This window comes from Trichosurus vulpecula, chromosome 6, assembly GCF_011100635.1.
Source record: "Trichosurus vulpecula isolate mTriVul1 chromosome 6, mTriVul1.pri, whole genome shotgun sequence".
NCBI classification, from domain to species: Eukaryota; Metazoa; Chordata; class Mammalia; order Diprotodontia; family Phalangeridae; genus Trichosurus; species Trichosurus vulpecula.
In genome coordinates this window covers 42,703,897-42,729,669 of record NC_050578.1, presented here as the reverse complement: position 1 = coordinate 42,729,669, position 25,773 = coordinate 42,703,897, and the positions used below count along the sequence as shown (strand labels likewise).

The 25,773-nt window shown below is 38.6% G+C and overlaps 1 protein-coding gene across 6 annotated transcripts in view; it reads right to left on the bottom strand.

The window, feature by feature from the left end:
• Positions 1 to 9,896: 9,896 nt before the first annotated feature.
• The window catches only part of CAMK2D (calcium/calmodulin dependent protein kinase II delta), a 354,972-nt gene continuing 339,095 nt past the window's right edge, over positions 9,897 to 25,773 (bottom strand). For 4 of the 6 annotated variants that reach the window (XM_036764305.1, XM_036764307.1, XM_036764309.1 and 1 more), the window contains 4 exons: positions 21,238 to 21,313; positions 18,483 to 18,577; positions 15,447 to 15,675; positions 9,897 to 12,015 (listed from right to left, as the gene is read on the bottom strand). In XM_036764305.1, coding sequence (XP_036620200.1) covers positions 12,012 to 12,015; positions 15,447 to 15,675; positions 18,483 to 18,577; positions 21,238 to 21,313 — 404 coding nt within the window. In that variant the 3' untranslated portion in view covers positions 9,897 to 12,011. Of the gene's footprint in view, positions 12,016 to 15,442; positions 15,676 to 18,482; positions 18,578 to 21,237; positions 21,314 to 25,773 lie in introns of those variants that run through there. The other 2 variants (XM_036764308.1, XM_036764311.1) reach the window with 1 other exon arrangement.

Below are 25,773 nucleotides of genomic sequence, written 5' to 3'. Positions count from 1 at the left end.
TATGTTTATATCTATATCTGTAAACACCTATCTTATTTCTATGTTATCTCTCCTATTAGAATATGAGCTTTGTGAGGGCAAAGACTTTGTTTTGCAGCTAGGCGATATAGTAGATAGAACTTGGAAATTGGAGTCAGGAAGTTCTAAGTTCAAATCCTGTCTTAGACTTTCTTATTTTTCTCATTATAAGACATTGTAAATAATTTCCTATGTCTTTGGGATATTATTTGTTACACTGTTAACAAATTGTGTCATCAGTAACTTGATATTAATTAAAACCTTGGAGATTGAAAGTTTTGTTATAGAAAGATGCGAACAACTCTTTATGTGAAAAGAGCTTTCTCCAATTTACTAAATGATTAATATTTAATGAACTAGGGTGGGAGCTAAGAGCTAATTGATTTTTAATGAGAGGGATGCTACTATTTTGATACTTAATAAGGAATATCCAAACATATTTCCAGATTATCTTAGAACTGGCATTTACGAGAATGGACAAATCAAACAGAAGATTGCGGGGTGTTCATTCTACATAAGCTTCATGTAGGGTCAGTTGACCCCTAAATCCTCTTTATATCGAGGAATCAAAGAAAAACACAAAATGGCAACCTTTCATCGTTTGTTAAAATATTTCATATTGCATTGAATCACTTTATATTGGGTGGAGAGAGAGGTGGAATTTAAATGGTAGAACTCATCTATTGAAGCCCTCATCTTAGAGATAAAGAAACTGCATCCCAGCTGAGGGAAGTGACTTGGTTAAGTTAACCTGAGAGCTGGAATTCAGACCCAGGTCCTCGGACTCCAAATTCAGTGCTCTTTCCACCCCCTGGTTCCTCACAAAATACATGGCACATAGTAGGTATTCAATAAATGTTGGATTGAATTTGTGAAGAAAAGGCAAGCAATGAACAACAACCTCTAGGAACCTTCTAGTAAGCTATGGGCAGTCCAGGTCCTTTGGGTCTTCAAGGAGACATCTTGGGAAAATGGTGGGCAATAAATGTGGTATCCCTATTTCTCTAAGGAGAAAAACACCCATATTTAATTATGGACCACAAGATAGTAGGTGTTAATTATAATATCAACCTTTGTGGTCTTTTGGCAAATCATCCATCTTTAAAAACAATTTATTAGTATTAAGCCCACTTAATGTGGCTCATGCTTAGAGGCTTTGGAAAGAGTCAAGATATATCCTGGTTCTTCCTAGTGGTTTCTAATGCTTTAGGATTTCATCAGTGTTTCCCCCAGGAAATGCCCCCTCTGAAAGGCCACCCAGTGTGAGGCATGTACTGCAGGGAGATGTGGGTTCTACCTCTGACACATACTGGTTGCATGACTCTGAGCAGCTCACTTAACCTCTCAAGGCCTCAACCCAGTGAAGAGTTGCTAACTTCCATGCAACCAATCAATCCATCAACAAGAATTGATTAAGTACTAATTTGTTCCGGGTACTGTGCTTGAGGAAAATAAATATAAAGAATGAAACAGGCCCCGTTCTTCAATATTTGTAAAGCACTTTGTACAGTTTCTGGTAAAGAGGAGGCCCTTAACAAATGGCTGTTCCCTTCCCTTTAAAGAGCTTACATTTCAACTGAAAAACAGGAAGTACCCTTTTTAATGTGCACAGGATATAAAGAGGATCAATATCAATCAATACAAGGTAGCTAAATATGAGGGAGCTAAGGAAGGAGGACATGAGTATTTGAAGGGATTGGAGGAAGTCTCATGTAAAGAGTGATGCATGAACTGTGTCTTGAAGGAAGAGAAGGATTCCAGAAAAGAAAGAAGAATTCCAGAAAGAAAGAGGTAAGGAAGGAGTATATTCCAGGGATAGGGGACAACTTGTGCAGAGATGGATTAGAAGATGTAGTGGGTTATGTACGAAGACTAGAAAGAGAAGGCCAGCTTGGTTGGATCACAGAGAACAGACAAAAAAGCTTTAGTGAGGTTCCTGAGGGCAGGGAGCAACTTTTATTTAGCTTTGTCTCAGTCCTAACACACAGCTCCAATCAGATCTTCCTGACTCTTAATCTGGTGCACAGTAAGTGCCTAATAAATGCTTATTGCTTGCTATCCATAGAAGATGCTAAAATATTTATGGAAGTAGTGAGCTAAGAACTTTTGCCTGTCATTACTTAATTCCCACTTTTCAGATAAAGATGCATGATTACCACCTTCTCCTAAAACCCTGGTAGAGATAACTCCGGGTCTTGAATCCAACAGCCTTGGGAATGGCAATGAACCCTAGACCACCAGCTGTCAGACCACCAGTGCAGACTCCACAGCCTTCAATGAGAGGAGCAATAACTCTGGAGAAGGGCCCTACTTTATTCAGCATCACCAATACCACGCACTGACTAAATGCCAACTATGGGCAAGTAACTCAAGAGCTCTGGGAATGGCAATGCCCTTTCCCTGCCCCAGACCCCCAGTCCTGCTCCTACTCCCTGCAGCTGCTATTGTCCCCCAAAAGCATCTCTACTGGAGGAGCAGGCTGGCAAGTATTCCTCTAGCCATAGCTATGGAAGACCCAGAAAAGAAAATTCTGGCCACCAAAGTCCTTAGCACTTGTCTAATGGCTCAGCAACAGAAAATGATAGAATTTTTCAGTGGAGGTGACATTAAATAAAAATGTGTTTCTCTCTGCTTTGCTGCTGTGCCCTGAGGACCATGAGACCTTTTCATCTTACTTAATTGCTGAAATCTTCCACATGTGCCGTCTCCCCCGTTAGAATATGAGCTCCTTGAAAGGCCGGGGGCTGTCTTTTCCATCTGTATCCCTGGTGCTTAACATTGTGTTTTGCAAATAGTAAATGCCTAATAAAAGCTTTTTTATTCATTCAAGTTGAAGAAATAGGCCCCTTTTCCCTATATACTCACCATTTTTTTCTCTTCTCTGACCTCCCTAGCCCAAACACATACATAAATTCATACCTCAGTGCTTTGATGGATCCAAGTTCTCATTGAGGTGACTCCACTTCTTTAGGGCAGATGTCTTACCTGCATGTAACAAATTCTCATTGATCCACAGGGATTAAGAAATAGGGCATGCTCTAATACACTTTATGTTAAAGCTTTATTGGAAGTAAACTAACTGTTATTTGATGACTCAGAAGGCACTCCATAATCTCAAAGGCCTCAGTGTCCTCACCAGGGATGACATTTACTACAAGACTTCAATGGACCTGTGGTTATACCTGTGGATCTTCCCTCCAATCATGCAGATTGCACTCAATGCAGGACGTCTCATCCGATGGTTGTTTTGTCTGATCCCTCCAATAAAAATTCCACAGAGGATCTATCTAAAGTTGAGTTTGAGGAATTGAGTTCACAACTAGCCAGAGAGGTACGTGAAACAAATGGACAACTGTAGGGTATATTTCAGGGGGTGCTGAGAGCACAAAGTCTCCCTCCCTTACTGCCTGTTACCTAAAGCTCTAGCGTGGAAGCCGCCATTTCTTTAACTTGAGGCTTTGGTCAATGTGCAAATATTCCTGGTGTTGTAATACTGTTACTGAATGACTGTACTGTTACTATAATACTGTAAAGCTGATATTTATAAATTTATATTTATTTTTATATTTGTAAAACTCTTATATATAAAATATAACATTATATGTTAATTGGAATGAGTTTCAAATTCTCTGAGACCAAATTTTGATCCTGAGAAAATTTGAGTGCTTGAGGTAGGGAAAAGAAGAGGGTTCTATTATAGGGTAAAAAGGACAAAGAAGAGGAAGACTGGAGAATTTGGGTTGGGGGGAGGGGGGAGAGGAGATATTTCCACACTCCATAATTGTGTTAGTGTGGTTTGAGCTTTCAGATTAAGGAATTTATTTATTTTGGCCCAGTCCTGTCCTTTAATTAGTCTAGGGAACTCCCAGAGTGGTAAAGTCCATCCATTCGTGGATGTAGATTAGATATTTATCTGTCCCCAGTGCTCATAGTATCATAGATTTAGAGCTAAAAGGAACTTCTAAAGTCATCTATTCCTTTTACAAATGAGCAAACTGAAGTTTTCATGATTTGCCCAAGGCTGCTAGGGCAGCATCAGAGATGGGATATGGACTCAGGTCAATCAGCTAGCACTCTTTACACTGTACCAGGCTGCTTACCAGTCCCAAGAGAGCTCCCTGGGAGGCTAAGAGGTGAAGTAGTTTGTAGGGCTTGAATCTAGGCCTTCCTGTCTCTAAGGCTAGTGCTGTTTTCACAATGCCATGATGTCTCTCTTGGGGTTACAAAGCCTGTTCAAATAAAGGATGTCTGACATTTAAACCCCTGTTCAAGCTGGCCTCTTCCTCCCTTCCTAGTCCACTCATACTTACCTCCCTCTACTTTCTCACTGATCCAGCTGCCCTGGCCTATTTGCAATTAATTCCTCTCATGGAGTATTACAACTCCATGCATTTGTCCCTTAGGCTTGGAATGCTCTTTCTTCTCATCTCCAACCTCTAGTTATTTTGACCTCCTCTACAGGTTGTGTTTGTCCTTCATTTTTGAAGAGGACCATGGCGTCAGGGAAATGATGACAAGACTTGCAGTTGACTTTGATTTGAGTGAGGGAGGGCTGTGAAAGGTCACCAGCTTCACTTTCTCCTCCAGAGCCATCTGGGTCCACTGACCAGACAGCTGGGTCTAAGACTCAGCTAGGGCAACTGAGGGTGGCGAGGTGGTATAGCGGATAGAATGTTGGAACTGAAATCAGGAAAACCTCAGTTCAAATCTGGCCTCAGACATTTACTAGCTGTGTGACCCTGGTCAAGTTACTTAACCCTGTATATTAGGAGGGCAGAGTTTATAATCTCAAAGAGGATCATAAACATGTCTGAATCCGACTCAGACAGCTCGCCGTCTTCCATCCCCCGAACTTCGAGCGCCATTTTCCACCTCTCAGGAGAAACCGTATCAAAAGCCGCTTCCGGCAGCACGGCAGGAAGTAGTTCTTATTTCCCTATCTCTCCTGTTATCAAGTCCTTTATCTCTATACATTCTGTATAATTCATTGGTTGGAATGCCATCTATCATTTCAAAACCTACCCCTGCTCTCAATAGAGCAGTAAACATTTCTTTCCTTGTTACTCTCCTTTGGCGCCAAGTTTGCTGGTTATTCACCCTTCTCTCTTGAGGTGATCTATCCCTTCCCCAGTCACCTAAGTCATGTAACTGTAAAATCTTATTTATCACTGTTGTAAGACGGCTCCCTACTTCTCCAAGTAATAAATTCAAAATTAGTTGTTTATAAGCAGGGGGAGCTGTCCTAATTATTAAATTCCTATGAGGCAGTCCCATTGGATCATTGTAATATTTGTCTGCGGTTCCTATCATAATGGCAGTCTTCATCACCTCCTCCTTTAGTCTCATGATACAATCTCTAAGTGAATACCAGGGTCTGTGCTCAGTGGGCCACATAGAATCAGTAGCATATCTCTTATTGCACCCTGTTTGCCTCAGTTTCCTCATCTGGAAAAGGAAATAGCAAACCACCCCAGTATCTCTGCTAAGAAAACTCCAAGTGCGGTCATAAAGAGCTGGACATGACTGAAAACAATTCGACAACAACAATAAAAAGACCCAGTTCAAACCCAACCTTTTGTCCAAGGTTTTTCATGCCCTGAACCAATCCCTTATCTTTGAGATTACCTTCCATTTTCCACTATAACTTGTATTTACAGCTATTTGCATATTGTTCTCCCCAAAAGTGAGCTTCTTGAGGGCAGGGATCATGTTTTTACCGTTCTTTGAATCTCCAGCTCATAGCACATTGCTTGACACATAGTAAGTGTATAATACTCGTTTGTCGATTGATCATTAAAACAGTTCTTTGAGGGGCAGTTAGGTGGCACAGTGAGTAGAGCACAGACCCTGGAGTCAGGAGGACCTGAGTTCAAATGTGGCCTCAGACACTTGACACATATACCAGCTGTGTGACCTTGGGCAAGTCACTTAACCCCAATTGCCCTGCCAAAAAAAACCCCCAACAAACTAAAAAAAAAAACAGTTCTTTGAGTTTGGTAGGGTATTTGACAGAGGCAGAAACTGAAGGTCATCAAGACATGACTTGCACAAGTCACGCAACTAGTACATGGGATTTAAACTCTGGTCGTTTTTATTCTAAGGCCCATCATCTTCTAATGGCATTCTTTTTTCAGAATTCTTGAGGGCTATATTAGCAGCACAAGCTCTGGCAGGTGGTTAGAGTAGATGGAATGCTGCACTAAGAGTCTGGAACATGAGCTGAAATCCTGTTTTAGACACTTACCAGCTGGGCGATGGTGGGCCAAGTCACTTCACTTCTGCCTATCACAGTTTCCTTATCTGTAAAATTAGGATATTAATAGCATCTACCTTACTGATTTGTTGTAAGGACCAAATGAGATAAGGTAAAGCATTTTGCAAACTTTAAAGTGCTGGCTATTATAATGTTATATCATGTCATAACCTGTCATGTCTTACCATATCAATTACCTGAAGCAAGAAAGGCATCATGAACAGACCTAGTGAGAACCTGTATGTTCATCATCTGAGGACCAGATGGCCTATGATATACATAGATCTATGATCCCATGACCAGCTTAAGGTTGAAGAGGTTTATCACCATGTTGAGAGGAAAAGTTCCTATCACCAGGAGACATTTAACAGCAGCAGTGAATTCAAAGTTGGAATCCATGGAAGTGTATTCACAAATGCAGTTGGTGCCAGTAAGATACTGAGAGGTTTGGGTCTGAAAAACCCAGGTTTTGCAATAATGGATACTAATGACTCCCAAGAGAATCAGAATTCAAATAACATGTGGTTGGGCCCCTCCAGAGGTTCAAACTGGGGCCTAATACAATTATCTCTTCCATATTTTGGGGGTTAGGAACATGGTTCCCCCCCCACATGATGTGGAAAATCTGTGTAAAATTTTTTGGCTCTCCCTTCATAACCAGAGAAGAAGTCTGAATTTTTTCTTTTTGTCTTGTGGGGTTTTTACGGTACCTTGTCATAAAATTTGGGTTAAGTATTTGGTCATATACTCTGAGTCTGCTAGCTTTCATATGTTGTCTCCAGCAGCTTCCACGAAGGTCCCAAAAAATTCCCATTTAATTTCCTATGTTGACCAATGACATCAAAACCATGATGGGGAAAGCCACGATAAGGAAGGGATAACTGGGCAAACCCTGGCCCAAACACTAGTTTTGACTCCTTTCAAGAAAGGGGAGAAAAGAAAAGCTATGGAACAGAGAGGAAGGAGATCAGAAAGTTTTTCTTTTTTTGAGGGGGAAGGCAAGGCAATTGGGGTTAAGTTACTTGCCCAAGGTCACACACATAGTAAATGTGTCAAGTATCTGAGGTCATATTTGAACTCAGGTCCTTCTGACTCCAGGGCCAGTGCTCTCTACTCACTGCACCATCTAGCTGTCCCAGATCAGAAAGTTTTAAGAGAGACCACATGACTACAGAGATACTTAAAAAACAGGAATGACTCTAGAGTGTAACAAAAAAGGCTGTCCCCCAAAAGGGAAGAATCAGTTACAAATGCAACTGGGTGGGCCATAGCAGCCACAGAAAGAAACATAAAGACTTGCATTCTGTTTTAGCAGGAGGGGAATCCATGGAGATCCAGGTTTGAAGTAGCCTTTTGGCATTTTATATTCCCAAGCAAGACCCCAGGGTGGATCCTGTAGGTCCTGGGGTGGCATGGTCAACAGGATAGGTTACCAGCCCTACTGATCAGCTAGATTCCAGGAGAAAGTTGCCATTGCAATACTGATTTCTCAGAGCATGGGCCTACATCATACAGTTCCCTCTGGTCAAAAGCAAAGTGTCACACAGTAATTGGAGCCAAGGGGAAAACCAAATTCCATTTGTAGCCAAAGAACTTTTCAAGAGAAACAATAAACCAGTGTTCTGAAGTTCAGACCTCTGAACAAAACTCAACTGTGGTCTGACCTAGTCGGATGGCCAATTCTTAATTTATATAGGATATTGTCAACCTGATTAAATGCAAAATGGAGTTTTTGGCCTTTTGCTGCTGGGACTAGTCATGAAACAATGCGTCATGGCAATATATTTCATAAGCTGTTTCTTTTGGAGTCAGACACAAACTTGAAAGAAATAAGGACCAAATTAAACTGGGGCTGTGATTCAATTTCAATAAGGGAAGCTTGGGGCATCAGAATCGTGACACAGAATTTAGGAGGTCATTACATAGCCGAGTTGAGCTAAGTGCTAAATGGTACCGTAGCTACTATGAATCTTTAAGCAAGAGAGGGAAGGAAATGATTTTGGAAAAAAAAGCAAACGATTTCCAGTTAGAAAACAGAATGAAGCAATGCTGCAGACTTGATGGAGAGCAGGTCTCAGAGCTAAGAAGACTGGGTTCAGGTTTTATCTCTGACACATAGCAATTGTGGGATCTGGGGCAAGTCACTGAACCTGTTAGTGACCTGTGAAATGCTCTAAGGTAGAGAATCATGGACACCTTTGGCAGTCTGGTAAAGCCTATGAATCCCCCCCCCACCACACCCAGAATAATTTTTTTTAATTTAAATAAAATAAATTAGAATTTATTTAAATTTTAAAATCTAAATTTTAAAAATTTATTAAATTTTAAATAAACAAATACAATTTAAATGTTATTTTTAAACTTGTTTTTAAATACTTCTATAACATAGTCGACAAAAAAAGATGATTGCACATGAATCTGCAAATCTATTATGTACAACTTGTTATTCTTTTTAAATATATAATAATTATCATATAACTTTTTTCTTCCCTCTATGATGTTTTTAAATGCATAAAATAAAATATTTGATATTGCAGAAACCAATTATACTGAAATAGTTCTCAAAATATACATTTTTTGAAAATTCACAAACCCCATATTAAGATCCCCTGGTCTAAATATTACTATACACTACATTACAGAGAAGTTGCTCATCTGTATTGGTAGATGGAATTTTCTCACTCAGGAGTTCTCTAAACAAATGAAATGACAGTTCCAGTCTCTATTCCTTATTTATAGACTACCTCACAGATGCTAGCTATTTACCTCCTAAAAAAACAGCTCCATATAATTTAGCAATTTTAACTGCCTTTTTTTTCCTAGGAGGGAAATTCCTCAGGCCTACTGTGTATGCAGGCACTGGGCCACTCGAATATAAAGCATTTAGCACTCCATTAACACTAAGTACTGATGTATTAATAGCTGCAACGATAACATGCAATTTGACTATTCCATCCCAACTTCACAGGGAAAATTGAGTTATATTCTGTCAAAGCTTGGCTAAAGCTCCACTTCCTACATGAGGCCTTGGCTGATCCTGCCCTCTGTTAGTTCTTTTCCTGCCCCAATTCCTTTGTATTTAGTTTATATTTTTTCATTTAATTACCTATGTAGATGTTGTTAGCCTACTCTTTCTTTCACCCTTCCAAACTCCCCACTTGTGTATACTTCTTGAGGGCAAGGATTTTTGTATCTCCAGGGCCTGGCACACAGTGAGCACCTAATAAATGCTTAGTGAACCAAATGCTGTCTAATTTTCCTAGTATGTTGATTCCCAATTAGTGGTTTTCAAACCCTTTTGGGGATTTGTGATAATGGTCCAAGAAATTGGTGGTTTGTTTTTTTTTGGCTTTCTTTGTATCTCCTAGCCCTTAGCATGGTGCCTGGCATATAGTAGGCACTTAATAAATGCTTATTCACTAACTGCTAAAAAATTTTTAATGGTGTCTTAAACAGTAAATAATTATGAAGAACACAATAAGGAGTATATTAAATTACTCTAGGGATTTAAAATATATTTTGTTGCTGTTGTTAAAACATAAAATGTTGGTAACCATTGTCCTGGGACATTCTTCCCCCAACCACACCATTGCCTTTTCCTGAGAAATAATGATGGGCAGGCACGTTGTCAGCAGAAATCACAAATTTATTAATTCTTAAATATATCAATCAGTCATTTACCATTATGGCAAGAAATATATACAGTGTCCCATGGTAAACTGCAGTGTTTCAAAATAACAGGAGATACGGATATAATTTGATTGTGGTGGAGGGAACGAATCACGATTTCTTCACACCTTGGTGTGGAAGATAGACTTGAGCTACAGCAACATTTCAACACCACATGCTATGTTAAAGTGTAAAAAAAAAAACAAAAACAAATAAACCCACCACTCTACACATGTTTAAAAATACACTGATGCTACTTACAGCAGCTTCACAAAAAAAAATGTGATAGAAATTTAAAAGGGAGGAAAAAAAAGAGGCTGTTACTTTTTTTTTTTTCACAGATCTCATTGGCAGGTTAACATGGCTCAATACATTTACTGTATATGTGTATTTTAAATATATATCATTTTAAGTTATGTAATAATGATCAGAAAAGCTTCAATCCATCTACCACACATCCACTAGTAACAACATCTAAAGGCATAAAGGATTACTTGGATTAGTAACCGACACAGAAAGGGTTAATGATACAAATCGGGAAGTTTTCTTTTTCTGTTTTAAAAACAGGTTGCAGAGGGTTGTGAGTTGCTAAAAAAAATGACAATGGAGATAGCATGCACTATATAGCATCACAGGAAAGGGGAGAAGCACTGCAGGAGGGGGGCAAAGAAGAAAACACAAGGAGTGATACTCTGCTCCCTCCCCAGTCCACCCTTGAGCTCGCCTGCCAATCACATCTCCCCCCTCTTTTTTTTTTTTTTTGTTTTAGACTGAAACTCTAACTTCTTTCAGAAACTACAGTGAAGGAGAGAAGAAGGAGGAGGTCAAATCACAAAGAACGGGCTGTAAGATGTGTATTAACACAAAAAACATTTCCCTGCTTATTTTCTAGAGCTCGGTAGTCATAGAAAAATCACTAGTGATGCTAGAGAAGTCTCCACCATTCATGCCCGGGGGGTGGGGGGGGGGGGGTAGAAAGGGAGCCTGTGTGCACACAGTGATTGTGCTAAACTCTTAGAGGTCCTGGTATGATTGCAGTGATTATCCAAATGAGTAAGAAATTGATTGACTCAAACAGGAGCTTATATCTTTTCATCTTCAGCTTTTTAAAAGCCTATACATATATATTTATATATAATTTTTTTCTAAAAGATTTAGAATATCTAAGCCCAATCTAGAATATAACCAATGTTAAAAAAAATCTAGGATTCTCTAATAAAATTCTGTACACCCTGAAAGTGCTCAAAAGTTATCTGCTTTACCTCTTTCCCTAAGTCCCTATTTTTTCGTTCACCTCTTGTTGCCTTTAGACTTTTTCTCACTAACTGCGAATCCTCACCCTGAAGGAAAAGAGATTGGAGGGTGCAGACTTGAGGAAGAAGGAACAGACACAGCTGATTAAGCAAGAAGAGGGGAAGCATATCCTAGGGAGATCAAGCCAGTAAGTGATGTGAGTTTTTCCAGTTTACACAGCTTGATCAAGAACCAAGATGGCTCTGGCTGATACCCAGCCAGCACATTTTTGTTTCCACATTCATCACTAATTTTGTCCACATAGTTGTCACAATCCAAAGCCACCAACAAAAATATCATTCATTTCAACTCTGACCACAACAGAAAACTGAAGAGATTTTTTTTTGCCTTTGATTTTTTTTTAAACAAACTGAACCAGATAGATATGGCATAGACTTTTTTTTGATGAATATTTCTTTTATAAACTATCATTTAGAGAATGATAGCTCTGAAGGCTGCTAAAACTTGGCATAAACAGAAAATGATGCTTGTTAGAACATGTGGTTGTGGTGTTTTCTCTCTCTCCCCCCACCCTCCCTCCCCTTGTTTGCTGACATTGGTTTTAATTTGCACGGAACATCCCCTTAGATAGAGTGCGAACAAAACATTGAGATGGAATATCATGACAAAATGATGCATCACAAATGCATTGTTACAGGTAGGACCATCACAGCTTCATGCATTTGGAAACATGCATGAAGAGGAGGACAGGCCCGCCCGGGTGGTTACCATCCAGGTGCCTTGAAAACAGAGAATGCAGAAGTGGCACTGTTGATTTTTAGCTGAAAGGAGAAAGGGGGGAAAAACAAATTATATTGTTGTTTATCAAAATCCTGTCACTTACTGGGCCACAGAGGAGAGTGGGGCACTTTAACTTTTTACTATAGGAGATAATAGACTGGAACTATAGTTGGGGGGGAACCTGAAGCCATAAAGGAAAAGTGATCATGTTGAACAGAGAGGATATTAAATGAGAAATCAGGTGTGATAATCTATCAGCCCACTCAAAAGGACCTAAATAATAGAGCAGTTGACAGCTGATCACTGTATACTAGGAAAAAGATTTTTCTTTCTTTTTTAAAGGAGGAAGGCATTTTCTCAGTCAAATAAATGAATATTGTAAAAGGACACTTCATATATGTATAACTGATGCATACTGATGGCCAAAATCTACCTGTAAGTTCCTCCAGGAAAGTCTGATTACTGAGGAAATAATTTGACATGAAATACCAAAATCTTGTTCTCAATAGTGAGGAAAATGAAGGATTTTTAAAAATTTCATGAGGGGGTCCTTCTCACACTGAACCAGGGCTATGCCTCCTTAAAAGGGTCATTTCACCTAGCGAGGCACACATCAGACAGTCGTGTACCCAGCAATGGATCCCCCTGTGAAAGTATGACCCATCCACATTTCAAAAGCAAATCAGTCTAATAAAGTTAACAGCACCAACAAGAATTTCATTCTAGTCAACCCTCAATTATCCTTCTGGATTATCCTCTCTACAGACATCCACAAACTGTTTTTAATCCAAAACTGATTTATGCCTAGCATGGCTGGACCTCTCCTTTAAAGTACAGACTTGGGTAAAGAAGTCATTTTGAAAAATTAAACTAAGCAATGCATGAGGAAGTGAAGCCAGCAAACAAGAATATAGAATGTCAGGTTCCTGAGGTCAGAGATTGTTTTCAATTTTTTTTTTGTCTTTGTAATTTCTGGTGCTTAGCACAGTCCCTGGCACAACGGTGCCACTGAATATGTGATTATTAGGTTGATTTGCAAAACATTCAGAAATTAAATACATTCTGAAGCTTAATCTAAATTTTTGGATGGTCTTTTATTCTCCCTTAGTCTTACCACTATGCTCTTTTATTGGTACAGATAATTGACAATGGTCTAATTATGTTCGAGAACAGAACTTTAGATAATCTAAAATTCTGTTCTCGGTCGTAATTAGACAATTTACACCATTTTAGGGAGCTCTGAAATGGCTGTGATCCAAGGTCACATTGAAGAAGGTTCCTTCTCAGTATATCATTACCATTAAAGCATAGTTCACTACAAAGAACCCTAGACACCCCTTTTAAGAACTCAGGGAGAATTGCCATGGGTTGTGGTATTTTTGAAAGACCCTGTATGCCCTTCTGTGGAAATGATGCAGGATAAAATATCCTCATAGGAGGAGAAGGTTTAGAGCTGTAAGAGACAGCTTAGAGATTATTATAGATCATCTGGTCCAATTCCAGTTTATGATTGAGGAAACAGGCTGAGAAAGGTGAAGTGATTTACCCAAGGTCACGTCACCCAGGGCTGATTCAATCCTGGGTCTCCTGACTTCAAATCCAGTTATCTTTGCATGACAACACATTAATCATAGTGTAGCTGGCAGTCATCAGCTCTGCTCATACCCTATCAGGAGCAAATAAGTCACAAGACCCATGGGAACTACAGGTACAACTTTCAGGCCTCAGTAGTTCTGACCAAAGAGGTACTTCCCGAAACATTCTCTTTCCCATCTTAAATACAAGATCACCCACTTAAGAGGAATACTGTCTTAAGCCACATGCCATTAAATGGAATCTTTTAAACATAAATTCTTTTACATAAATTTTACTTTCAGCCCTTGGAGTATTATATCTCTTCAAGTTTGTAAGCTAACTACGGGATTGCAAATTTACTGATGATTGATAAATCCCTCATCCTAATGGGAGGCTCTCTGGGAATCTATCATGATTTGGCAGTGAGTCATATTGAGATATGCTATCAAAGATTCTCTATGGGATAACAAGGTAGACAATGGAATGAACTACCTGCTACATTCTGTCTGCCACCTCCTCTCTAGTTAAAGGCTAACATATAGGGGATAGACCTGACCTTGGTTTGGTCCCACTGTCCTGCATACCAAGTCTAAACTTTTTAAAGGTGTTTTATCTGCCTTCCATAATGTGGCTCTGCAATAATTATTTCATTTTAATCATCATCCTTAATCCTATAACAATCATCCTTATTTCTACCTCTGCCCAGGGCTTATTGGGCCAGGTTTTTGTCAACTTGACATTATATTATGTCCATTCATTCCTTTGGATCATTGTGTTACTTCTCAAGACTGAAATGCTTCACTTACCCCTTGTCCGCACACTCTCTTTTCAGATTGTAGCATCCTTCAAAGTCTAGCTTAAGAGCCAGGAAACCTTCTCAGAGGATTCTCCCTTCTTTGGAAGTTTCCTGCCTCAACTCATTTAGCACTTATTTTTTTATGTGTCAAACTCCTGAAAGCAGGAAACTTTGCCTTCATGGCTCCCAAATAACAATGGCATGTATTTTAGGACTTGATACATCTATAGGTACCCTCCCACTATTTCACAGATAAGGAAAAGAGGGCCCATGGAGGGTAAGTAACTTGGCTAAGATTATTCAGGTAGTAACTCAGAGTCTGTATTTCAACCTCAGTTCTCCGGTTCCAAATCCAGCACCCTTTTTTTTCCTTTCTTCTTCTCTTTGCCTTCCTTCCTTTTCCCCTTCATTCCTTCCTTTTTCCCTTTGTTCATTCTTTCTTCCAACAGATATTTATTAATTCATTGATCAAACTTGGGATTTGGAGTAGAAGTGTATCTGGAGCTGAACATGGGAAAATCTCTATTTATTTCCTACAATCTGTCATATTAATGCTGATTTCTAAGACTTTCTTCCAGTTTTAATTAGCTAGCAGTAATTTAATTCCCTGCTCCCACCTTGCTCCTGGTGTTCCTTTTTTTTTACTAGGCTACAAACTGATCTCCTGGTATCCTGTGGTCATTAAAGAGACTCCTCCCTGTTCCTTCCTTCCACACCCAAACTTTCTATGCCAACTATGACAACAGAGCAGTGAATAACTTGGCTAATTATATTGTGCCTTCAGTTTGCTGGAGCAGCCTCAAGGTCCTGTCCTATCTTACCATTCAGTGTTGTTGTATCAAGTTTCAGTTCATAATGAACTGGGTGAGTTTTGCAGGGAGTTGTGAGATCCTTTATATTTCCAGGCATTATATACATATATATATATGTATGTATGTACACATACATATATATATATGTATACACATATATAAAAAAACCCCAAAAACCAAAAATGCCACCAGCATTATATAATACATGCCATGCTATAAACAATGGAAGATTATACAGAGCTGACCATGGGCATATTATCAAAGAAGCTGACGGCCTGGAAATATTTACTTGATGGGTACTGTTGGTGAACCCGAGCGGTGAAAATGAACATTTTGCCACTTTCCATCACGGCGGTGCCAGACTCGGGTCTCTTCTGACTGCATAGTCTTTGGCATCCCACTGCCATCCATATACTGCGTGAGCCTGATGTACGCAATGCAGGCAGCATCATCACCTACCAGATGGACGTGAGGGTTCAGGATGATGGTATGGATGGGCTTATTGCTTTTGGACAAAGCTACGAGGGAACAAGAGGAAAAGACCAGAACAAAGATCAATAGAATGAAAGGTAGTCACCACATCTGTGATCAATATATGGCATCGATACACATTACAACCACAGGAAGTCCTTTCTGGGATTTTATAAGTCACCCCTTGAATTCAGCAATTAGCCCCTCTCGGAGGTATCGCTTTTATGAAGTTCTGTTTTAACATGTGTGTCTTTGAATTTTTCCCACATTATGAAATTTCAGGAGGAAAAATAAATTCATCTTTTTGTCCTCCCATGAGGGAGATAAAAGATAGATGTTTTTAGCTACATTTTTTTTTCCTTTCCGCAATAGGGACTTTAGAGAAAAATGAAATGGTAAAACACATTATAGAAAGCCAATTGTCTGCTTAGTGCCAGTGTACAGTGATTGTCACCAGCCCATGTTGTCAATAATGAACATGCTAGAGCAGATGGCAGAATATCCTGTGGTCTCCCATCTTTCTTCTTTAGTAAAGTAGATCTATAGGATGAGGCAGGTACATTACATAGTTCTAACATCCTGTAGAGCTTTGCTGATAAACACGCAGCAAAAGCACTTTAAGCAGTTTATTTTGATGCCTGTTAATTGACTTGGTGACCCATACACACTCAAGGATTTCCACAGTCAGAGCATGGTTTTGAGTCTCCTCAACATGCTGGTTGCCATCTTCTGGACACACTCCAGCTTGCCAATGTGTAGAGTACCACCCAGATATAAACAAAAGACTATGGATGGGGTCTGATCAGAGCAGAGCCTAGTTAGATAATAACAATTTTCCTTCCAGATATCAAGCTTCCATGAACACAGCCTGAGACTGTATTACTTTTTTCTGACTGCCAAGTCACGACACTAAGTCATATTGGATTTGGAGCCTACTAAAATGCCTAGGCTCTTTTCACATCAATTTTCATCTAACTACACCTCCCTTTCTTTACTGTGTTTATTTTTTCCTTTAACCTCAAGGTAGCACCCTGTTAAATTTCATCTTATGAAATTCATCCCACTGTTTCAGCTTATTAAAATCTTTCTTGGAGGTAGGTTCTTCCATTTAACATATTAGTTACCTCCATTGGGATGACTGCCCTTCCCCCCAAACCAATGGTTTTCGTCTGAGATTCCTTCTCATCTACACTGTATATAACTGGGATTCTGACCATAGCAGTTTGCATTGTGACTCTATTAGAATGGGAGCTTCTTGAGGGCAGGGGCTATGCTTTTGCTTTTTTTCATATCCACAGCACACAGTACAGTGCCCAGCATATAATAAACACTTAATAAATATTTGTTGTTGATGTAAGAAAGTTTGAGGAAATACAGAGTAATAGAAGAAAAAACTATTTACTTTAGCTCTGATGAAAGCGTGTTACCAGTTACTGAACTGCCCAGATTTTACACACACAGACACACACAAAGAATTTAGATCTCTCTATATTTCTTAAATTATGTTAATATAGTAGCTTTGGAAAGAACTCAATTTATTTTAAAAAATTGATGACAAAATCTTTGTTGTTTACATTACCACAAAGTCATTGCCAAAAGACTTGATTTCCTGTGTGAGACATGCTTAGCATCAGTGAGGCAAACAGAAACAAAAGAATCACAGGATCATGGATTTAGAGGTTAGAGAGTATTGTTTTTTTAATATGACCTCCAGAGGTTGGGAAATAGGGATGAATGGAATGAATTTCTAGACTCTACGGCAGGACTTCTTAACCTAGGGTCCATAGACTCCCAAGTAGATAGATTTCAGGTGTTTGTGTATGTGGGTGTGGGGGCATGGTCCTTGAACTTGGATGGGAAAAAATGTATTTTTCCCACTAACCTCTAATTGAAATTTAGCTTTTTCTTCAATTATTTTAAAAAAATTCTTCTGAGGTGGGGTCCATAGGCTTTAGCAGATTGCCAGAGTGGAGCATAATACACACACACACACACACACACACAAATAAATCGATTGATCTATCAATCAACATTTATTAATCATCTTCAGTGTGGCAGGTACTATGCTGAGTGCTAAGATGTAAAAAGAGGCAAAAGATAATAATGCCTTCCCTAAAGGAGCTTACAGTGTAATGGAGGAGAAGAACTTCTGATCTAAGGGAACTTTTCTAGAATATATACAAGGATTCCAGCAAAACTGAATTCCGTGGTCCTTCTCTAACATGAACTGTTCTGTTTTTTAATAATATTCCTTTGATCAAGAAAAAAATTGTGTCATCAAGGTCATTGTGAGTCTTTATTGTTTGCAGTGCTTTTAGATATGGATAATTAGTAAATCATCTCCAGATTTTATTTCCTTTGTGCAATTCTTTTAAAATGATGGAAATTATTGCAAATTCAGCATGTTATCAATCCTTTCCATCTATCCTATACTGAGAATATGAGCACTTTACATCCTTTCAAAGATTTCATCCCTGCTTCAAAGATTATGAGAAAATGTATTCATTTCTTATAGTAACAAAAGGTAGATTGCTCACAGAGAACTGGAAAAAAAAACCACATACATTTATGTATATGTTCATTAGGTTTCATGTAATGGAAGGATATTGGTAATTTCTATGCTAACTGTAGAGCTAGATTTCATAATGTTGCATTTATCATAAAAAATATAGGTATTTTATAGTAAGTACAAATTTATGTAACTACCATTCATTTCCTATTTCAATAAAGACACATTCCAGTAATGCATAAACCTGCCCCAGAGGGAAAAAAAATTCACTTCAGATATAACGAGAAAGAAGCCAAGAAGAACCTGGGAAAAAACATGTAATTTTTTAAAAAGGAAGAAATATACCATTTTCAAAGTAGAATCGATGAAAGTCCATTCCTTCCACTAAGTTACCCAAAGCTTCAGGTTCAAAAGCGGTGAGACCTGGGTCACATATTTTTCTGTAGGAAGAAAATAAAAATAGCCCCCAAAGAACTTAACATTAGTCTAGTTGTCTCTTATAGTCATTCTGATTCCTCAACCAGTCAATTCTCCAAAGTACCTCCATAATGCCTACCAAAGACAGTCTGTGTGAATCAGTTTAGTATACGTACCCCCAGCCCAACACCCAAATACTTCAGGAAACAAGTGACTTCTTTATTAGAAGCAGCTACTTCAATAATGATAGTATCTGTGGAACTATTGTTAATGGACTCATAAGTATTTCTAAGGAGAGCTTCAAATGTACCCATTTAATTTTCATTAATCCAGGATTCATCATTATAAGTGACAGGTACAATATAATGACCATCTGAAGAAAGTCTGTAGGAGTCACTGAGTGGAGAATGAGTTGAAGGAATTGAAGGCCATTCATTAATTTAATCCAGGGTGCTCCCTGCCAAACCTTTTTGTTCTTTCTCCTTTGAAGGACAATATTTTATCAGTTGTCGCACAAAATGTAATGTCAAAAATCATCTGGACAGAGCACCAATCATAGCATAGGGGACTGACATTTGATTTTCAGGATATTTTTCAGTAGAGAACTAACAACAGTTATTCTTTGTATTTTTCTCAGGCCTCATGGAGGTGTCCCTTGTGCTTTTCCCCAGCCTACCTGGTGGGCAAGTATTTTTAAGTTCAAAGGCAAATGTATAAAATGCCTTTATGAGGAACAAAATGGTAAGACCTAGAAAGAACAGTGTTTCTATGGTAACAAGGGAATTTATATTGCTAGCAACTATTAATTCTCCTAGAAATAATAGCTTCTGGTTATCCCCATCGGTGACCTATTGAACACTTAATTCTATGCTGTATTAGGAAATCATTCTTCTCAGAGCTGTTAGGCCTTAATGGATCTATCTTCACTACTGCTCCATACCCTATGTACATCTGTGTGTTTTAGAAAACAATTTTTTAAAAGCCTATTACAAATCATTGTTGACACACAATTACGTATAGTATATTTGTTTATATATGTAATATACATATATATTGGATGTTTCATGTACTTATAAAAACTTTGTCTGAATCCACTAAGCTATGGGTTCATGACCCTGTCATGAGAAGTGTCCAGTGGACCTTTGTAGAGAGCACATTTTGGAAGCACAAAGCTGCTGGAGATTTAAAAGATACACATGCACATCACCATACACAAAGCTCTGGAATGAAAAGTCCTTTTAAAAATAAGCTCTAAAGTGATAGCTCTACATCACTCCAGTTTGCAGTTCTCCATGACCAGAGAAAAAAGAGAAATGAGATGAATTCAGTGCTAAATTGAATGAATAATATATTTAAACATATGGATATATGAGTATTTTTGGCTTATGTTGTTTGGTCGCTTCAGTTATGTCCAGTCCTTCATGACCCTGTTTGGAGTTTTTTTTTGGCAGAGATCCTGGAGTGGTTTTTCACTTCCTTCTCCAACTCATTTTACATATAAGGAAACTGAGACAAACAGGGTTAAGTGACTTGCCCAGGGTCGCACAGCTAGTAAGTGTCTGAGGCTGTATTTGAACTCAGGTTTTCCTGATTTTAGGCCTGGTGCTCTATCCACTGCATCACCTAGCTGCCCTTTTTTAGATTATAACTCACATTTTTATTTGCTTTTAGGGATTGAAATAAAGAAGTTATCAGTATCTTTTTTTTAAGCTGTTACCTGAAGTCCACAGGCGATTGCTATCTAATAAATTAAAAATGTCCAACTCTTACTTCTCAGGTCTTTACAGACCTCTAGGCTCAACAATCCTCTGCAAAGTGACAACGCGGTCGATGTGGGAAGGCTGCGAGTTCTGGTTTTCATAGTAAATGCTCAAAGGGTATGATTATCTCTAACAATAGAGGGAGGATTATTTCCTCTTCCCTGCCTCTCTTTTCCTTCTGCCTTTCCCGTACTTTCCCTCCTTCTCCATCTTCTCTTCTCCTGACCTCTCTTTTCCCCTGGTGTCTTCTGTTCTCTCCTCCTATTTCTCTTGTCCTCTCCTCTTGCCCTCTCTTCTCCTCCTGTCTCTCCTGTCCTTTCCTCTCCTCTTGTCTCTCCTGTCCTGACCTCCGGTTTCTCCTTTTGTCTTCTGTCCTCTCCTCTCTCTCTTTCCTATCTTCTCCTCTTCTCTCCTCACCTTTCTTCTCATCTCTATTTCCCTTCTCCCTCTTCCCTCTCCTATATTTGTTTGCTTATTTCATATTCCTTCACTTATAATTTTGGGTTTGAATCATACCGTTGGTTCAGGCTGACTGTAGGATTCTGAGGAAGTTATTTGATTTGTCTGTGTCCCAACTTTCAAAGACTGTAAATAGCCAAACAGTCATGCACCTACACTGGTGCAGGAAGTTTACCAATTAAGAGCTCCATACACCAACAGAATCCAGAGTCTCTTAAAAATGATCCCTTTAATTAAGAAAATTCAGTGGCAAAGCCCTGGCCTTTAGATACTTTATATTTGAGAAAAATTTTCTACTTGTAACATAAATGATGAAACATTAGAATAAAGACATTTCCCCTTGTTCTTTAGGAAGAGATAAATGAGAACTTTATAGCCAAGATCTCATGCTTAAATATTCACAATTAGGAATGGAACAAATGCTACAAATTTATTCATGAAAGAAAAATACCATCGGTACTCACGTGTAAGCTTCGAAGTCCCCGTTGTTGATTGCTTCAATAAGCTGCTCAGTAACTTTGATGATCTCTTGCTTACGAGCTAAAAGGAAAAGAATAGAGACAAGTGAGAAGAAGACTACAGGCAATATAAAATCTTATAGCAATACCACTGAAGGTCTCTGGGATCAGGGCCACTATCATTTAGGAACCCATCCCTTGGCCTTCAGTTGGGACTGTGATATTCCTTTCCCTCCAGGAGAAAGGACTAGATAAATGTGTGCTTTGAGAACAAAAACAGAAGACTTCAAATTTCAAAAATACATCTTATACCTTAGTTCTCTCTTTGAAAGACTATGTAAAAAAGTTTCTCAATCTTTCAAATTTACTTTTTTGAAGAAAAAGAAAGAAAAAAGAAAAAAAAAAAGATTGTGCTATTAAGTCATACATGTCCATGAACAATCCTGAGCTTAGTTATGCGAGAGAGAGGGTGGGAGAGGAGCGGGTGGGGAGGTGGGGGGAGAAAGAAAGAGAGAGAGAGAGAGAGAGAGAGAGAGAGAGAGAGACAGAGGCACACACACACAGTGAGAGAGTGAGAGAGAGAGAGCGCGCACGAACACTCTTCCAACTGTCTTGTATATTTAGATATAGTTATCCCTTCTAGGTTAGGGGCATGGCACCCCTGCAATCTGGAAAATCTACTAAAATTTTTTGGCCTTTCATACCAGAGAAGAAGTGTGAATTTTGAGTTGATATTATACAATAGTATACATTTCTGAGTTTCTAAACTTTTTCTGTGTCATCTGCTGACTTTTGGGTGTCATCTGTGGCTTCCGTAAAACTCTCAAAAATTCCCATTTAATTTCTTATGCTGACCTACAATATATTGAAACTACAATGGAAAAAGTCACTATGTGGAAGAGATAACTATAATTTCCATACTAGTAATGCAGTGTGACAAGGGTAAAGTGTAGATGTTTTTGCTTGAAGCCATGTCATATAATTGTCATTCTAAACTCAAATATTATTATTTTTTTTTCTGAGTAGACCTGTCATTTCATTGGTATAGGGAACTCCCAATAAGGAAGGACTCTCTCCCAAAGCAGATCAGCACCTACTCTGCATCTCATAATTGAAGAATGTTGCCTGAGTATTTAAGTGACCCACCCAGGGTCACACAGCCACCATAGGTCAGAGGTGGTACTTAAACTCAAGTTTTCCTGGCTATAAGACCAGTTCCTTATCCACTATGCCATAATGCCTCTGTTCCTCCGGCTACAACAAAAGAAATCAATATATTAATTCATTATTAATATTAATATTTGACCCAATGCAAATCACATTGTCCTTGGTAATCCTTCCCTAGACAGTCTGAAGTGCCCCTGGTCCCCCCAGGCAACTCTCTAAAATTATGTTACAGATAATCTGTGGAAAGGGAGAGACTTTCCTTATTGGGAGTTCCCCATACCAATAGAATCATAAGTCATGTAGGGAAAAAAAGTCTCAGAAAAAGAGACTATTTCAGTTTGCAGTTGAGGATGCCAGCTATATGACATAGCTTTCTGCAAAAATAATGATATATATTACTGCATTACTCCTGGAGAAATTTTTGCCCTTCTTCTGAATATCTATAGTGCTTATTATTTGAACCACTCTTTTAAAATAGTACCTAGCTAATATTCACATAGCTTTTTCACATTCACAAAGTACTTTATGGAGGTAGCTAGGTGGCTCAGTGGATACAGGGCTGAGCCTAGAGTCAGGATGATCTGAGTTCAAATCCAGCCTCAGAAACTTACTAGATATGAGACTTTGGGCAAGTCTCTTAAACTGTCTGCCTTAATTTAGTGGAGAAGGAAATGGCAAATCACTCTAGTATCTTTGTCAAAAAAAACTTACCAATAATATTGGTATGCTATGGTTAACGGCATCATGAAAAGTTGGACATGACTGACCAACATAAAGTACTTTACATATGTTATCTCATTTGATCCTCTATCATTACCTGCCCCCCCCCATAACAGATGAGCAAATTGGGGCAGGAGGACCTGACTTCAATTCTAGCCTCAGACACTTAGTAGCTGTGCGACCCTAGGAAAGTCACTTAACCCCAATTGCCTCCAAAAAAAGGCAGATGAGGAATTCAAGGCAGACAGTATGTCTTGCTCAAGGTCACAGAACTAGTAAATATTTGAGGCAAGATTTGAACTCGGGTCTCCCTGACCTATCTGTTATCCAGCTACCTAGCTGTAATTTTATTGATTCCCCACCCCACCCCCATCATTGCTTTTTCCAGCATTTTCACATAATCCAGTCATCTTTTGTAACAAAAATGTCCAAAGTGATCTTGTGATCTTGCTTCATCTCCCATCTGTAGCCTACCACTTCCATTCTGGAAAGAGAGTTAGTAGTCTACATTATTAATCCTCTGAAGTCAAAATTGGCCAAACTATTGTTCAGAGTTCACTGCCTTAAGTCATCTCTTATATTAAACTTGACTTGTTAATTGTCTTTTACATTTACTGAATTGTTTTTTACATTTATTGAATTTCAGAGGTCTTTATGTCTCACTTCTTCAACTAAACTGAAAACAACCTGAAGGAAGTGATTGTGCCAGAGACCTTTTTTGTGGCTCTAACAGCATCTAACACAGTTCTTAGATTCGGTAGACACTCAATATATGTCAAATTAAGTCAACACACATTTATTAAGTACATGCTATGTGCAGGGGACTTTGCGTTGGGGATACAAAGTGAAGCAAAAACAGCCCCTATTCTCAATGAATTCACAGTCTAATGGAGAAGACAACATGAAAACAAGCATGAAAAATGAGCTATATACAAGATACGGAAGTCAAGGAAACCGAGTCATCCCCATTTTCCTGACACTATTTAACTTACTTTTTCACTTCACAATATTTCTCCCCTACTCCTACATTTTAAGATTAAAATGACTTTGCTTGACTTCATGTGAGATACCTTGAGATGGATATAAAATTAGGGCTGGGAACTACTGTTCCATAAGATGGAGAGCAGATTACTTCTAGTGCTATGTCTTAGCACTTGATGGAGAGGCAGCAGGGTTTAGTGGAGAGAGGCTGAGAATGGAATCAGAGAACCTGTGTTTGGATGCTACCTCTGACCCATAGTACTCCGGGAACCTAGGGGAAGTCATTTACTTCCTTGTTACCTCACTATAAAATAAAGGGGTTGACTAGAAGGCCTCTAAGATCCTTTCTAGCTTTAGATCTGGGGTATGATCAAGTGGCATTTGTTACAGGGAAAATCTGGATTTTAGCCTGTATTGAGCAAAAAAAAAATCAATCAAATAAAAAACTTAATATTCTTTCCCCAGCTGCAGTTCCTGTAGAAGATAAATGCTCTGTCAACCCAATTTAATTTAACTGAGATCATTCAATCTTACAACAAATCCTACTAATTGATGTTTTGATAATAATTAGCAAACAATGCAAGTGGCCCTGAATTACTGTCAGTAATATCAAGGTCAATAGGAACTACTGGGGGTAAAGGAACACTATACCCAAAATCATCACACACATTAAAAATCTGTGCTTAGCTTGATAATAACTTTGTCCTATAATATATTCCATATCCTACAATATATCCTACAATATTCTCTAATAATGTTTTTCTTAAATAGGTTAGGATTTCCTATCTTCACCCATTCACATTTCTGCCAGTTCAGTGGTGAATACCCATTATGTACTCAATACCAAAAGTACCCGAGTGGCAGCAGGAAATGACTTCCCAATAGCAATGCTGCCAGTGGCATGTTGGCTAAGGCTTAATTCCATTTGCCAACAAGTGATTCATCTGTCTGTGGCTTCAGCAGCACAAACATTTGGTGAGAGCCCAAGACAGATGACCTGGCTCCAGAAGGATACCAATAAGGAAGATCTCTAAAAAGGAGAGTGAGGACATTGTTAACTAGGAGTCCTTCACTATATCTCAGCAGTAAAAGTAGTTTACATTTACATAGCATTTGAGGGCTTATATGGTGCTTTACATACATTATCTCATTTGATCCTCTGAAGATAAAGCCCTGTGAGGTATTATAGATAGTGCAGATAGAATTATGCCCATTTTACAAATGAGGAACCAGAAAATTGAAGTGACATGACCAGGGACATAACATGATAAAGCTAGAATTTGAATCCAGGACTTCTATATTCAAATTTCCAAACTTTTTTGAATCTCTTGTTTAAAGGAGCAGTTTCCCAGTGTGCAATATAGGACTGTCAGATACAACACAGTATTTCAAGTAAGCAATTATCTTATAAATGGATAACTCTTATAAAAATGGATAGAATAAATTAACAGTAAGGGTTTAGTTTGTGAAAAGTTGAGGATCCCCTTCTTATAGGTTTTTGAAACTTTTGCATTTAATAGAAAGTATCAAATTGTGAAGAACCAGGGTTCTTAGTGACTTCTGTTTTAGGTGATAAAAAATTTCTATATTTAAACCTCAGTATTGTGTACAACTAAATGAGTTGGTTCCCTTGAGTCTTCTCCTCAATCTTCTTGGCTGGGGAGAAAGGACAAT